Source organism: Saccostrea echinata, unplaced genomic scaffold, assembly GCF_033153115.1.
Source record: "Saccostrea echinata isolate AGI-Se365-2 ecotype Australia unplaced genomic scaffold, CSIRO_AGI_Sech_v1 ptg000001l, whole genome shotgun sequence".
NCBI lineage: Eukaryota > Metazoa > Mollusca > Bivalvia > Ostreida > Ostreidae > Saccostrea > Saccostrea echinata.
Window position 1 is genome coordinate 5,314,084 of NW_026889750.1, and position 15,879 is coordinate 5,329,962.

Sequence of the window (15,879 nt, forward strand, 5' to 3'; positions counted from 1 at the left end):
GAAATGAGATTTACAATTAGAAGTCACCATTTTCTCCCCTTTAGAAATATGAATAATATTGAACCTATTGGAAGTGAGGTATATTTTGTTGAGTCTATATATGATTAATAAGAAACTCTCATGGAGAGAAGACAGCTCTAATTTATTTTTTCTCTTCTCTGCAATTTTAATCACATTAGAAACATCTATTTAATATAACCTAGTCAGAATTTCAAATGCTCAAAAACACGAGTTTATAAGTGTCATGGAAGTAGTACTTCAAAACTCAGCTTGACGACACGGAAAAATTATCTGTGTTTTGTAAGTTTACAACTGTTTATACAGATATAGCATGGAACAGACAGGACAAATATTACCTTTATAGAAAATGGTCTTTAAATATTGACTCTCTGCAGGGATACAATCCACTGTGATGTCAATATATATATTTTTTAGGTGTAATTTCTGTAAGAACTGTAAATCCCCATATCTTACATTACAAACAGTGGATATTGTAAATATTGGACAATTTGTGGAATGCAAGTTGAAGGGCTGTGCTCATAAAAAGGTGGATCTTTTTAATAGTTCAATTAGAAATTTATGTTTAGGCAGCACTTGAAAAATATCTTTACCAGTATTTAATGACATTCTTGAAGGTGTTTGTTGCTATAGTACAGCATGTTGGTTAAAAGTGTCCATTACGGGGAATTTTTTTTCATACCCTAGCACTAACTTGTTCAAACAAAATATAAAATATAGCATTTCATTTCTTATTCTCAAAAATTAATTTTCTTTTTATGTACTGTTTCAAGAGTAATTATATTATCATTTAACATATCTAATTATAAATATCTTTGATTTTTTTCTTGCAATGTATTATACAAATATTGTGCCATTTAAACATAAAATAGGATGAGTACAAATATATATTCTAAAGAAATGCCTGATTTTAAAACAGTGATGCTATCTTCGTACACATTCAAAGTGACTTAATTCTTTATTGCTAAGTCCACAACTTTCAATACCATGTAATAAAATGTTACATTTTTCAATTGCAGATAGAAACACAAAAATTAAACTTCAAGGAAGGCGCCAAGTCTCTGACGGATTCAGGGACCGCAACTCCAAAAGTCCGCACAGAAAGCGCGAACTCACAAGATAGCGCCAACTAATCACCCCCTTCATTTTCATCAACTCAATTTCTTTTTCGATGTCAAGGTGGCTCAGACTTCATAATTGGATGTGTCCTGATAGAGATGTTCTACTGGAATAGACAGAAAATCGGGATTTTTAACAATTCATGTTCTTTCTGACGATGTGGGCAAGCTTATGGTAATTCTATTGTGATGCTTCAAGTTTAGCTGTATATAGAGAACAAAGGGACATAATCCACCTTGATTTTTTTTAACTGTTAATCAGTACATTTCGAACAAAGTACAATCACATATACTTAAATTGATTATAGAACGTATACTTTTTGAGGAATTTTCAATTCAGTCATTTGCATACTTTAAGATATTATTGCACAAAATAGTAGTGAATACTGAATAGGTTGTAATTTATTAAATGCTTTTTCTTGTACTTTAGGAAGAATTCATAGATATTATTCAAAGAAAGGAATTTGTATTATTTCAAAAAAAAATTTAATAAATTTCAATCACTCATAAAAAAGATGAACTCACAATATGAGATTTTGTAGGTCAGATACTTATAATTATTTGTTAATCACTTAATTATCAGTGTCTAGTCTTTGCTGTATTTTTGAATTGTGTTAATTGTCATTTCTTTGTATATTTTTCTCTGCACAATGAATAATGAACCCACAACTAGAAAACAGGATTTTTTCATGCCATGACAAATGCTGTGTTTTTAATTATGTATGTGGAGAAGGTCTTTCGTATGTTGTTAAGTTTGTGTTTTTTTATATTTCATTGTTCTAAGAGTTTTATTTCAAATTTTGGTTGTACATTTCCATTTTTTAATTTTGAAATAGATTTACATCTATCTGTCATTAACAGTTAAGGAAATTAAGTCTTAGGTTGAAGCAGATGAAGATTATGTAAGATTTTCTGTTTGTTTTGTCCAAAGGAGAATTTTTCTAATACTTCCGTGATTCTTCCATGATGCTTGTGTAATAAAATGCTCTAGTGGAAGCTTTTCATCAGCACAGTTTATTTTTCTCCTTGTGAATTTACCTAGCACTTCTTTCATATACTCTACAAACTCTACATCTACTTCCAACAAAAACATTTCACAAAGGAAGGGAAATAACTCTTGAACAGTGTGGTAGATTGAACTTTCAAAATTTTTTATCAGTGCTTAAATAAAAGTATTTAGAAATAAATGAAAGATGTTTTAAATTTTGTCAATGTAATTTATTTTATTATGAGGAGAATACATCTAGTTTAAAGCACTTCTATTTATTGCACGTAGCATGTGTCCTCAATTATAATAAAAAATGTTTGATTTTTCTAAATATATTTACATTTCCACTTTTTCAATGATATATTAAGAATACATTAAAGGCTGTCATTGTGAATTTATAATGCTGGTATACCAAAGTTTATGGTATTAAATTCAGTACATTTACTGGAAGAAATGTCACATGCAGTTTTCTGTTTTTAGTATATTGCTCTATATTCTGAAGTAGGTAGATTTTAGTTATAAGCACTTGTAGTTGATCTATGTAACATTGCTTATAGATATGCATTAAACTATAAAAACAATCCACTTTGTTGTTTTGAGGCAATATCTTTCTGCCTTAAGAGAACACATGTTTTACACTATCACTTGAGGTTAAATCTTATCAAAACTTGGTCAGATTGACCCTAAGTTTCAAGACTCAGTGGGGGGGGGGGGGGGGGGGGGGGAGCTAATTCTTGAATTCTGGATCATATATATTAATGTTGAGACAGTGTCAATTACAGTATAGACAAAATATGGCTTTCACTAGTAATTCTAGTATAGCTAGGCATTAAATGATTATTTTTACAAATTGAATCCTAAAAGTCATATGAAGTGTGGCATGCTTAAAACTTGAATATATCAGATGTGCCTAGAGAAAATATGAATATGTATACTGTAAACTTCTTATTTGACATACTGTCACGAATTCCAAGAGTTAACAATTATAGATACATTACTTCAATTGCAAATAAAATCTTTTTATTGACTCCTGAATATTGCCATCCAGTCTACACTTGCAGATGCAACAGTCGTAGCTGTACTGGGTTTAACTGGTTCTCTGCAAGGGCTGTTCAATTGAGGACATATATAATGTGGTACAATAAATAAAAAATATATTGATTTAATTTTTATTGTCTTATTTTTGACAGCAATCATCAAATAATTCCGCACAGTCAAATAAATAAAAATATTGCAATGGAAAAAATATATATACATGTGTATTTATAGCATTGAACAGATGTGTCAAGCTAGAATAGATCATTTTGTCAATGTGATATCATGATTTAGGAAACTAAAGGAAATGAATGATCTTCAAGAAATATGGGGAAATATCATTAGATTGTAATTGAAGTATATTAGTTTCTCTCTTTTTCTTGAAATAAGAGGTTTTAAATTTTCCCATTTTAAGATCCACAATGACCTTGATTAAGAGGGGAAAATTTTTACTGAAAAATCATTTGATTTCATGGTTGAAGAAGTTAACATGATTTAAATTTTGAAATTTTAACATTTTGAGACATGCATGAATTCATGGCTAGCTTCACACCACAAAAACAATGAGTGAGTCTATGATCCCTAGAGTGTGTTCATCATGAGAGCAAGATTAGATCCTTTGAGTGTGTTTATGAGAGCGAGTCTATGATCTTTAGAGTCCTTTTCACACATTCCACAGGATTACCAATATCCTCCGGTAAGGGTGATGGCTGAAAGAGAAAAGAAATGACCTCGGTGAAATACACTTAACATCACAATAAATAAAATTGAATCTACACACCTTGAGGATGCTTGCTTGGTAATCTGATTAATTGTGGCTTTTTCTTCTTCAGATTTTTTTTTTCAAAAATTTATCTGTTATCATAAAATGTTCCCTGAAAAAGCAACATTCCAGACTTTTGGTTCATGATATGAACCAATCAGAATCTGTAGAATTCAGTTTGTACTAGTCTTTTGTGCTTGGTGGGTTTTGAAAAGATTTTTGCGAACCCATCCTCTTTTAACTTTCAATTAATAAGCCTATCTTAAAGTGGCATTGCCCCTCACTGGAATATACTTGACCTCTCTCCCCCACCCCACCCCCCTCTTTAAGATTCTATATGTGAAAAATTAATAGACATATGCCAGAAAAGAGATGAGAGGCAAACTTGGATCAAATAAGCTTACTTGAGAATTTGGGCCAGGTGAGCTATAAATGTAAATATTGAAGTTAAACACTACTTACAGTCATATTTCCACTCAGTTTGGACATTTCTATGGACTTTTCCATCTAAAAACCAGTAGCCCTTTTCACAAAAAATCTTACGACATATTCTGGCCTTCTGTCGTATCTACGTGATTTGGGTTTAAAGGGGCATGAGCCCAGATTGAAATTTATAACTTTCAAAATTTTCAGTAGAATTTTAAGACTTATTTCATGCAAGAGTGTTTCAGATCAATAATATTATGAAAACCTGTTTAGAAAGGTCTTTAATCTGAAAATTATCAAACGACTTTCGGGCGTGTTTGATTCTCATATATCCTTGCACTTTCATGAATTTATTTTTTTTACTTGATATTCAAAAAAGTGGGAAATCTGAGTTGTTTTCATAAAAGCTATTAAACCTATAATCAAGAAAATTCAGAAAAGAAATGTAAGAAAGCAAATCCAACACACCAGTGTTGTTGATGTTAGCAATGTCAGCAATTCGAACACACCTGGTTAAACTGTAACATTAACAATAACGGAGCTCGCGTGTTTACAAACACAGGTGTTTGTTATAAGGTTATGAAGAATTCTGTTGTCATCGAGTATTAAGAATTTTCATGCAAGTTCATTAAACTATTTTTCAAATAAAATAAAAATTTGAAATTTATTGTAAACAAAACGGCAAAGCAAGTGTGTCCATGCCTCTTTAATTGCTTTGAGATATCAAATCCCTTTCTAGACCACGTAAATTATTGAACAAATGGCAGCATAACACAAGTAAAAAATATAGTGAGAAAAAAAAAACACTGTTCATTCATTTAATTGTCCATTATTTAAAGCAAAAGTTTTTCCATCCTCTTGATTTCCGATTTATGTTTTATTAGAGTAATACTCTACGGACATCGGTGTAGTATAACCAATTAAAGTTTATGACATTCAGCTTATCCTTACTGATTTAGCGTGTATTACAGTCAGCTTATCCTTACTGATTTAGCGTGTATTACAGTCAACCTTACCGATTTAGCATGCATTACATCAGCTTTGATTTGCCGGTTGAGCATGCATTATCATAACAGCTAGTCAATTTAGCCTAACTGATTTTGCGTGTATTACAGTCATCTCAGCCTTACTGATTTAGCATGCATTACATTCAGCTGAGCATTACGACTTTGCTTGTATTACAGTCAGCTTAGCCTTACCGATTAGCGTGTATTACAGTCAGCCTTACCGATTGGGCGTGTATGATAGTCAGCTTAGCCTTACTGATTGGGCGTGTATTACAGTCAGCTTAGCCTTACCGATTTAGCGTGAATTAGTCAAATTAGCCTTACCGATTAGCGTGTATTACAGTCAGCTCAGCCTTACCGAATTAACTTGAATTACAGTCAGCTTAGCCTTACTGATTTAGCGTGTATTACAGTCGTGTCATGTTGTAAATTTTGAATTTACCGGGTGGCAGTAAATACAAAATTTACAACATGACAACTAAATTTTGTATTTACTGCCACCCGGTAAATTCAAAATTTACAACATGACAGTCGCCTTACCGATTTGTATTACAGACATTGTAGCCTTACCGATATAGCGTGAATTACAGTCAGCTTCGCCTTTCCGAATTAATTTGTATTACAGACAGCTTAGCCTTACCGAGTTAGCGTGTATTACAGTCAGCGTAGCCTTACTGATTAAGCGTTTGTTATATACAGTCAGCTTAATTAGCCTTTCCGAAATTGTGTGTAAAACAACTTAGCCTTACCAATTTAGCATATACTACAGTTAGCATAGCCTCACCGATTTAGCATGTATTACAGTTAGCGTAGCCTTACCGATTTAGTTTGATTACAGTTAGCATAGCCTTACCGATTTAGCGTGTATTACAGCTGGTAGTTCTATATTTTCCTTCTTTTCTTCATCTTCTTCTATTTGATCATCAACTTTAGCAAATAATCTGCTTTCGCTCTCCTCCCCTTGTTTTATTTTTGGTTCTTCGTCCTCTGCCGATGAGCGATTCTCGTAAGCTGCCTTTTGTTCTTCAAAAGAAAGTACACGTAAACTTATTTTTAATCAAGTTAATCAGTTCATTCAGGTTCCAATACTTAGATACGTATAGATGGTATACAATAATTAATTATGTAACTTTTAACGATTCCTTACGAAATTTAATTTGAAAGTAAAGGTACTCATGGACAGCCCCCCCCCCCCCCCCCAATCATCAGACCATTTGATTAAAGGTAAAGGTAAGATATTCTGTACATATTTTAAAATTTGCAGAACAGTTGAATATCTAGCTAAGACATTTTTTTGTATTAAAACATTTTGTTATTAGTTTCACTAAAATCAAGTTGTAGAAGATATTATGTCATTGCGGGAATATTTCATTATTTGCACTACAATATGATGATTTTTATTCTCTAATGATAGTTAGAAAGCACACTTCCCCCAAAAGAGGGAATGACTTCTGCATTTCTTATGCTCCTCTTCGAGAAAACATATGCACTTCACGCGCCCCAACTTTATGAATATGCGACTTCAAAACTTTACACAACCATTCCCCCCATGCACGATGAATTAAAGTCCAGGCTTTTTGACATCATAAGTAGCTGCTTTTTAAATAAAAATGGAACTCGTAAATTTACTTACCTTGTTATTTGTCATTTGCAAATTTTTTTATTAAAAACATTTTGATTGTACACAAGTACCCCGAAGTTGATATTAAAAAGATGCTGAGTTTCTGATTGTCAATAGCTACATGTATGTAGTTTTTGGAGATCAAGTCTTCCTAAAATATGTCGGAATTCCCATGGGTCCCAATTGCCCCATTATATAAGCAGATCTATTTTTATATTCATATGAAACAGAACTTCTACATGAGAAGAAGAAAACACTTGCTGTGACCATCAACTCGAATTTAGATATATCGAATAGTTACTTCCATTCATACTCGATATATCAGTGAACTTAAAAATGAAAGATACCACAGAGTCTGACACATCTGTTTCATATTTGGATATTTTACTAAAAAAAGACGTTAATGGTAACCGAACATAACTTTATGCTAAACATGATGACTTCAACTTTTCTATCGTCCTTTCTCTACCCAGAGTTATCGTTCCTGTGTTGTAGGGTAGCGTAATACGTCCTCTGGTGAGAGAGTGGGAGTTTATGTCCCCCAGATGACTTGATACGCAAGAGCATGGTCTAAGTAGGAACGATTTCTAAAACGAGGCAAGCTGTTGACAAACAAGTTGATTAAGCAAAGATATCTGACAACAGTCTCTTTTGAAGTTAACATTTTGCAAGTTCTATGGTCGATTCAGCAAATATATTCTATCATTTAGTCGAATGCTGACTGACGTTTTTTCATACTAATTGTTAAGCCATTATTTGCACACTGAATTGTCTACGGATTTTTCCGTTTGCCTGATCATTTCAAGGAGTACACGACGGGTGTGACCGGTCGACAGGGGATTCTTAATCCTCCATGGCACCTGATCCCACCTCTGGTGCTTTTAAAGGTCCGTGTTTGCTCTGCCCCCAATTTGTATTATTTCAATGGACTTTTGAACTTCATTACTGTTATTTATCTTCATATTTTAATTTCATTTTCTTTCTTAGTTTATGTGAAGAATTTTACGTTTAGAATTAATTAAGGGATATTTATAATGTACTTCATATACAAATATCTGCAAAAGAGAACCTGAAACAAAATTATATCTTAAAAAATATACTCTTACCACAGTCAGAGTATTTCTTGTAACTCTTTGGAGTCATAGTATATGCTTTACCAGAGAAGTCGTTTATTTTATACACCCATATTTTCAAGGAATACGCTGTTAATATGTCCCTGAAGAATAATTCTCCAAATTTGTATCGTTTCATTGGACTTTCGAGATCGAATACTGTTCGTTATCTTCATATTTAATCTTAAAAAAACAACAGCTCCAAGAGTGTATTAATTAAAAAAAAAACAGGGGATGTACACAAACACTTGTGTGTCCTTAATAATAGATGGCATAAGAATTTAGTAGAAAACGGAATAGAATATTTTATAACTATAACTTTAGAATTATAAATCGTGAAAAAAAAATCTGACCCAAAACCCATCTCGTCTTTTCAGGTCAAGATGATTATTTGTAATCTGCCTACCTCTCAACTTCTTAAGCTTCTCTTGGCTCGTTGATGCTTTATGAAAAGTTGTAAACATTGCTCTGATGTAAGGGCAAAAGTTTGTAAATTTCTTTGTAAGATTGTCGTTAATTTTTTCTTATTAAATGACTCCATGCAAAAAGAAGAAAAATAATCAGTGGTGCTTAGCTTTTCAGACCAATTCATGGAACTTGCTCTTCAATAAATATTAAAAACTGCTATTCTTTAAAAGTACAGGCGTATCATCTAATTCTGTAGACAAGTGAAATCTTATCCACTCTGAAAATTAAAATGTTGTTGTTGTTTAAAATTTGGAACATCGTCAACGTCAGGGCGTGTACACTGGGCTACAGATCTGTAGCTCGCTCACTGATCTGAAAACTGGGATACAAATTCATCTAATTAAGTTTTTCGAATTAGTGAGCTACAGATCTGTCGTTAATTTCCATCGTTAATTTCCACTTCCACATAGCCTACAAACAGATAATATGCAAAAACCCTAAAAGGCGTTCAGTCAAGGTCGTAGTTATCAGAATCAGGATTCTGTTAAACACTAATTCTGGAAGTATACTTGCCCATTTACAGAGAAAAAGGGAAAACAAAGGAATTAGTGCATGCTCAATGTTTCCGTGTCTACACATAAATCCATACAAACCTAATACATCAGCTTCATCTATATATATACCAGGTTTCCAATGGAAAACAAATACCCAAAGCATCGATGTAAGGAGGTCGATAATCCGAACGTTATAGTTAATGGCACCGGGCTTGTTTGAATATTGTTTGTTTGATGTCCATTTCGGAGATAAATTATCTTATTAAATTTTCATAACTACAAGACTTGATTGGAGCCAGGGACCTTTGATGACGCCTCCAGGAATAAATATGCAACCTGAAATCTGTGTCTTATTTTTAGGAGTAAAGTTATTTCAACTCTCTTTTTGCAACAGAAAATGCACTATTTGCATTCATATTTCTACTCGATGGAATAAATTATGAACAATATTAAAAAACGATTAATTAAAGGCTGGTGTAACGTTAGTTTTTTAATCATCTGATGTCAAACACAGACTAAAGACAAATACATGCGTGTAAAAAGCACCGTCAATGCCAACAGCCTAGGAGTTCCATTAGCTAAATTTTCTCCGATGTTACTTGTAAAACAAATGTATTTATGAGTCCTCAAATAAATTAATATGTTTTAAGGGCCTCTATACACTAATGAAAAATGTTAATCGGACATTGAGGAAATTATATCATATTTAAGAGTGTAAAATATTGCGTTTTCTGTTTCATTTTCAGCATTAGGTACCAGCCTTTTACTCCCAGGAAAAATATTCTCAGACAACGAAAAACCGATGAACAGGAATCACTGTTGGGTTATACTTACATGTAAACAGGGAAGATACATAAAAATAAATTGTCATTTCATCTATCTTTGCCCCATAAAACAATAGAAACTGATTACAATTAAGTTAATACACTGAATATTTCAATTTAGTTTAACATATAAAAGCATATCACTTTGCATAAAAATACCAAGGAAGTAGAACTCTTTAGTGTGCCGTGTATAGAGGGTCCTTAATGAAAAACAAGAGTACCAGCACTGTACCTGTCTCGATATTTGAATCGTTGTCTTCATCCTGTAAGTAAAACATTCCTGCAGGATCCGCCCCAGCATTTGCCTCCGTATTTCCATCATGTAATGCCCAGTCTGTGACGGAATAAGACTTATTCATGATGTCCTTATATATATTTTCTGATCACAAAATTTATATGTACAGGTCTAATATCTAACTCCCGTGAGAATTTGTTTACCGTCGCCGAACACAAAGATGCTTTTATGTCTCATTTCTATACCCAGGCAAAGAATCATTTATCAGTTGAGCAAAATTGTTAAAGGGGGACATCAATAGACGATTTACAAAACATTTAAATGGATTTATATGACATAAAGTTTATTTTCCATATTTCTCCTAAGTTAACAATACGAGGTGAGTAAGGTATTTAGTAATTTGGTCTCTTAACTTTATCTTGGTCAATGGACACGTATGATATAGGTAGTGTACCGAGTACAAGTACATGTACTTCTAAATGTGAAAATCAGAGCGGTCAACTCATTTTTACATTTCTGGGAGATAGAGCTATACGACAAAGATGACAGTGCAGCTCAGAATCTTCAAAGGTTGAAGGGGAGGGGGGGGGGTATATACGAGTTACAATTAGTTATAGAATACAGATTTTTAGTCTTTTCTATTTGAGTGGGGGGGGGGGGGGCAAAACACTACCTCTACTCAACAAATTAATTATTTTAAAAACCTTCTTTGATGCTAGCAGTGTCTTGGAACTTACTACACTTAATAAATTCTACCAGTGTCTTGTGCTTTTTTCGGCACATTCAATAAATAACTGACGAGGAAACGAAAATTTTGAATTGTTTCGATTGATAATTTTTAATTTTCTAGACCTTTCCAATTGTCCGAAAGGGTTGGTTTCAACAGATCAAACTAGAGTCTAATGGGAAAGGAAAGTTTCATATGTCTAAACAAGAGGCCCAAGGGCCTTAATGGTCACCTGAGTATTATACAACATTGCAAAGGATCCACAGAAGTATGAAATAAAATAAAAGAATAAACTGATAGATGATCGAAGCTATATTGCCCAAAAGCAAGAGAAATCAAATGATTAGGGATCAACAAAACAATTAGTCTATTACTCAGTAACAAATGTTAAAAGCGAATCTATTAACTAGTACTTTTCAGTACCTGCCCCCATTTGTCACTATCACCATTATGACTAACTAAGCAAAACGAAAGTGCTTCAGCACTATTAGAATATCAATTGCATTCCTTCTCACACTAGTCTCTCTTGTTCTCTCAATTTTGGAAGAGGCACATTTGCTAATCATAACTATGCACTTAATTTGATTTTTTTTCTTCATACCCAGGAGAAGAAGATTTTCAAAGAATTTATACAGTTTCAATGTATGATCATTAGAGCCCTGTCCTAACGACAGAACCCCTGAACCTGGGGCTACAAATTTCACAATTTTTGGAAGAGGCACCCTTGCTCATCATAACCAGGCACCTAATTTATCTTCTAAATATACAGGGTGAGAGAAGATTTTTAAAGAATTTATGTATTTTCACTATATGTTCATTAGAGCCCTGCCCTAACTCCAGAACCCCTAACCCTGGGGCCATGAATTTCAAAATATTGGTAGAGGGCTCAGTGCTTAATTTCAATCATGCCAACAGATTGATGTTAAGGAGAAAAGAAGAAGATCTTTAAAGAAAACACTAATTTGATTGTTTTAGCCCCACCCCTCAGGCCGCAGTGGGACAAGGACCATGAAATCACAATTTTTGTACCCCTTCACCAACTGATGCTATATGCCAAAATTGGTTGAAATTGGTTCAACGGTTTAAGAGAAGCTGAAAATGTTCAAAAGTTTGCGACCGACGCACGACAACAGACAAAAAGAGATAGCAATATGTCACCTGAGTGACTCAGGTGACCTAATAAAATTCAAACGTTTTAATTAAAATATCTTGTGAATTCCAACCAACTGTTCAGTATCAACAAGAGGCCTAAGGGCCTTAATGGTCACCTGAATATAATACAACCTTGTTAAGGATCCAAAGAATTGTAAATAATTATTCAATAACGCAAAATATACTGAAAGAAAAAGAATGATCAGGGCTCAACAAAATAGTTAGTCTGGTAATAAGCAACAACTCAGAAACTCGTCTGTAAACTAGTAACTAACAAGCAACTCTACTGCATAACAGGAGGCCCAAGGGCCACATCGCTCACCTGAGCACTGTGGCTAGGAAAAAAGGAAATATCAGTTTAGTATTGAAAAGCTTAAATGCATAAGTGGTCTCAACCTACCCCTAAAAAGGGAGGGGGTGGGGAGGTGTCATGATTTGAACAAACTTGAATCTACACTATCTGAGGATGCTTCCACATAAATATGACAAACCGTGGCTTTGCTGTTCTTGAGATTTTTAAAGATTTTTCCTATATATTCCTATGTAAAACTTTGATCATTCATTGTGGCCCCACCCTACCCCAGGGGGTCATGATTTGAACAAACTTGAATCTACACCACCTGAGGATGCTTCCACATAAATATGACCAATCATAGCTTTCCTGTTCTTGAGAAAAAGATTTTTGAAGATTTTTCCTATATATTCCTATGTAAAACTTTGATCGTCCATTGTGGCCCCATCCTACCCCCGGGGGTCATGATTTGTACAAACTTGAATCTACACCACCTGAGGATGATTCCACATAAATATGACCAATCATAGCTTTGCTGTTCTTGAGAAGAAGGTTTTTGAAGATTTTTCCTATGTACACCTATGTTTAACATTGATCGTCCATTTTGGCCCCACCCTACCCCTGGGGGTCATGATTTGAACAAACTTGAATCTACACCACCTGAGGATGCTTCCATATAAATATGACCAATCATAGCTTTGCTGTTCTTGAAAAGATTTTTCCTATATATTCCTATGTAAAACTTTGATCGTCCATTGTGGCCCCACCCTACCCCCGGGGGTCATGATTTGTACAAACTTGAATCTACACCACCTGAGGATGCTTCCACATAAATATGACCAATCATAGCTTTGCTGTTCTTGAGAAGATGATTTTTGAAGATTTTTCCTATGTACACCTATGTTAAACATTGATCGTCCATTTTGGCCCCACCCTACCCCTGGGGGTCATGATTTGAACAAACTTGAATCTACACCACCTGGGGATGCTTCCATATAAATATGACAAACCGTGGCTTTGCTGTTCTTGAAAAGATTTTTCCTATATATTCCTATGTAAAACTTTGATCGTCCAATGTGGCCCCACCCTACCCCCGGGGGTCATGATTTGTACAAACTTGAATCTACACCACCTGAGGATGCTTCCACATAAATATGACCAATCATAGCTTTGCTGTTCTTGAGAAGATGATTTTTGAAGATTTTTCCTATGTACACCTATGTTAAACATTGATCGTCCATTTTGGCCCCACCCTACCCCTGGGGGTCATGATTTGAACAAACTTGAATCTACACCACCTGAGGATGCTTCCATATAAATATGACAAACCGTGGCTTTGCTGTTCTTGAGAAGAAGATTTTTGAAGATTTTTCCTATATATTCCTATGTAAAACTTTGATCGTCCAATGTGGCCCCACCCTACCCCCGGGGGTCATGCTTTCTACAAACTTGAATCTACACCACCTGAAGATACTTCCAAATAAACGTGACCAATCATAGCTTTGCTGTTCTTGAGAAGAAGATTTTTGAAGATTTTTCCTATATATTCCTATGTAAAACTTTGATCGTCCATTGTGGCCCCACCCTATCCCCGGGGGTCATGATTTGAACAAACTTGAATCTACACTACCTGACAATAGTTCCACATGAGTTTCATCTTTCCTGGCCCACTGGTTCTTGAGAAGAAGATTTTTCAATAATGCCATTAATTTTTTGCTATTTCATAATTATCTCCCCTTGGAGGAGGGCGTGGCCCTTCATTTGGACAAACTTGAAACCCCTTCACCCAAGGATACTTTGTGCTAAGTTTGATTGAAATTGGCCCAGTAGTTCTGGAGAAGAAGATAAAAATGTGAAAAGTTTACGACAAAAACGACGCCGCCGACGACGACAGACAACGGACAAATTTTGATCAGAAAAGCTCACTTGAGCCTTCGGCTCAGCTGAGCTAAAAACATACTGAACATTATAAATTACGTCTTAATCAAATATACTACCATGCCTGAACATTTAATTGACCTATGCTGCCTCATTGATGTAAACCAATAGCAGCGGGTGTCCGAAACCAATATTTTCTCGATTAGCACTACGTGATGTACCAATTAATCGAATAATATATAATTGATATGACTCCGGATTCTTCATACATAATTTGGTGTTGTGACAAGGATATGTAGATAACAGGTGTATATTCTAGAATCACTTTTCACTTTGTTTTTTTTTATTCGTGGTTTGACCACCCGTGGTTTGCCGGTGAAAGTCCTGCCAGGAGCAAATAAGAACTTGGGTTGTGTCTTTGATGGTCAAGTCAATTTAAGGAGGGAGGAATGTAGTGGTTTGGGCCATGAATAAAAGCCTAGATAGCTCAGTAGGTAGAACACCTGATTAGTTATGCAGGGGTCCCAGGTTTGATTCTAAGTCAGCCATATATTTGTTCCTTTCGTGTTACATGTACAATACATATGCACTTAGTTTGTCTGCTAAATATACAGGAGCAGATGATATTTGAATAATTAATGCATTTTCACTATGTCATCTATACAGCCCCCGACCCCCCGGGGGGGGGGGGGGAGGGGGGGGGCATAAATTTAACTATTTTAGTAGAGGGCTTAATGCTTACTCATGTAAATCACTTTTTATGCGCGAGAACTTTATTTTCGCGTGATTACACGAGTCTGTCTGCTCACGGAAAATTTTATTCTCGCACCTCTTTGTATTGTTAAGGATTACATAAAAAAGAAACCACTGCTCATGAAAAATTTATCTTGCTTATAAATACCAAAAAGCTATCTCGCAAAAATAAGGTGTCGTGAAAATATAGTGATCTACAGTATTATAATCATGCCAACATTTTAACTGCTTGGTGTAGAGGACAAGAAGATTTTTAAACAGTGCATAAATGTTTAGTTTTAACCCCATCTCTCAGGCCCAGGGGGAGGGGGTGGACCATGAAATTCATAAATCTTGTTTCCTTTCACCCATAAATGCTATTTGCTAAAATTGGTTGAAATTGGTTCAGCGGTTCCAGAGAAGCTGAAAATGTTCAAATGTTAATGCACAACAAATGACTTTGGACGAAAACAGATGGCAATGGGTCACCTGACTCTGATGACATAAACAATAAATATTATCCACAAGCTGCAGTTGTCTCTCTGTTAAAATACATACTAGTTTGTACCTCCAAGATTACATTCTTCCATAATGAATTTATGCTGAACAAGAGATGTTTGTGAAACACTTATGCCCCCCCCCCCCCCCTTAATAATTAGAATTTTTCTGAGTCCATGGGGCATAACTCTGTTCAAAAATTGCTCGATCGTACCCAAAACAATAAATCTGTATACCAAATTCCATTTCAGTATGTGCAACCTCTGCCTAGAAAATGAACGGAAACTGTTGGTGGACCGACAGACAGACCGACCGATCGACAGACAGCAGCAAAGCGATATGCCCTCCCTTCTTGAAAGGGGGGGGGGGGGGCATAAATATTTACCGATATGATGAACATGAAACATTTCATATTAGCCAATATTCAGTATCTGGTGTTTGCATTTTTAAAACACCTCCATCCCTCCTTTCAATAAGACATGAAACAATGA

The 15,879-nt window shown here is 34.7% G+C and overlaps 2 protein-coding genes across 5 annotated transcripts in view; one reads left to right on the forward strand and one right to left on the reverse strand.

The window, feature by feature from the left end:
* Positions 1-2,705, forward strand: part of LOC133183898 (microtubule-associated protein 4-like) — a 45,219-nt gene extending 42,514 nt beyond the window's left edge. For all 4 annotated transcript variants that reach the window (XM_061318791.1, XM_061318798.1, XM_061318799.1 and 1 more), the window contains one exon: positions 1,038-2,705. In XM_061318791.1, the coding sequence (XP_061174775.1) occupies positions 1,038-1,151 (114 nt within the window). In that variant the 3' untranslated portion in view covers positions 1,152-2,705. The remainder of the gene's footprint in view (positions 1-1,037) is intronic.
* Positions 2,706-3,495: 790 nt separating this feature from the next.
* On the reverse strand, positions 3,496-10,247 carry LOC133181911 (uncharacterized). The gene is made up of 3 exons (XM_061316567.1): positions 10,107-10,247; positions 6,209-6,378; positions 3,496-3,869 (listed from the first exon to the last, which is right to left on the reverse strand). The coding sequence occupies exons 1-3, from the start codon at positions 10,231-10,233 to the stop codon at positions 3,789-3,791; spliced, it is 378 nt and encodes a 125-aa protein (XP_061172551.1). The 5' UTR covers positions 10,234-10,247; the 3' UTR covers positions 3,496-3,788.
* Between the last annotated feature and the right edge of the window lie 5,632 nt (positions 10,248-15,879).

What these genes read in the sequence shown, in the direction of transcription:
- LOC133181911 (XM_061316567.1), bottom strand. Translation starts at nt 10,233, where the DNA reads ATGAATAAGTCTTATTCCGTCACAGACTGGGCATTACATGATGGAAAT. An exon ending in CGATTCAAATATCGAGACAG is followed by an intron (nt 6,379 to 10,106) that starts GTACAGTGCTGG and finishes TTTCTTTTGAAG; the next exon opens with AACAAAAGGCAGCTTACGAG. An exon ending in CTGTAATACACGCTAAATCG is followed by an intron (nt 3,870 to 6,208) that starts GTAAGGCTATGC and finishes TTTCTCTTTCAG; the next exon opens with CCATCACCCTTACCGGAGGA.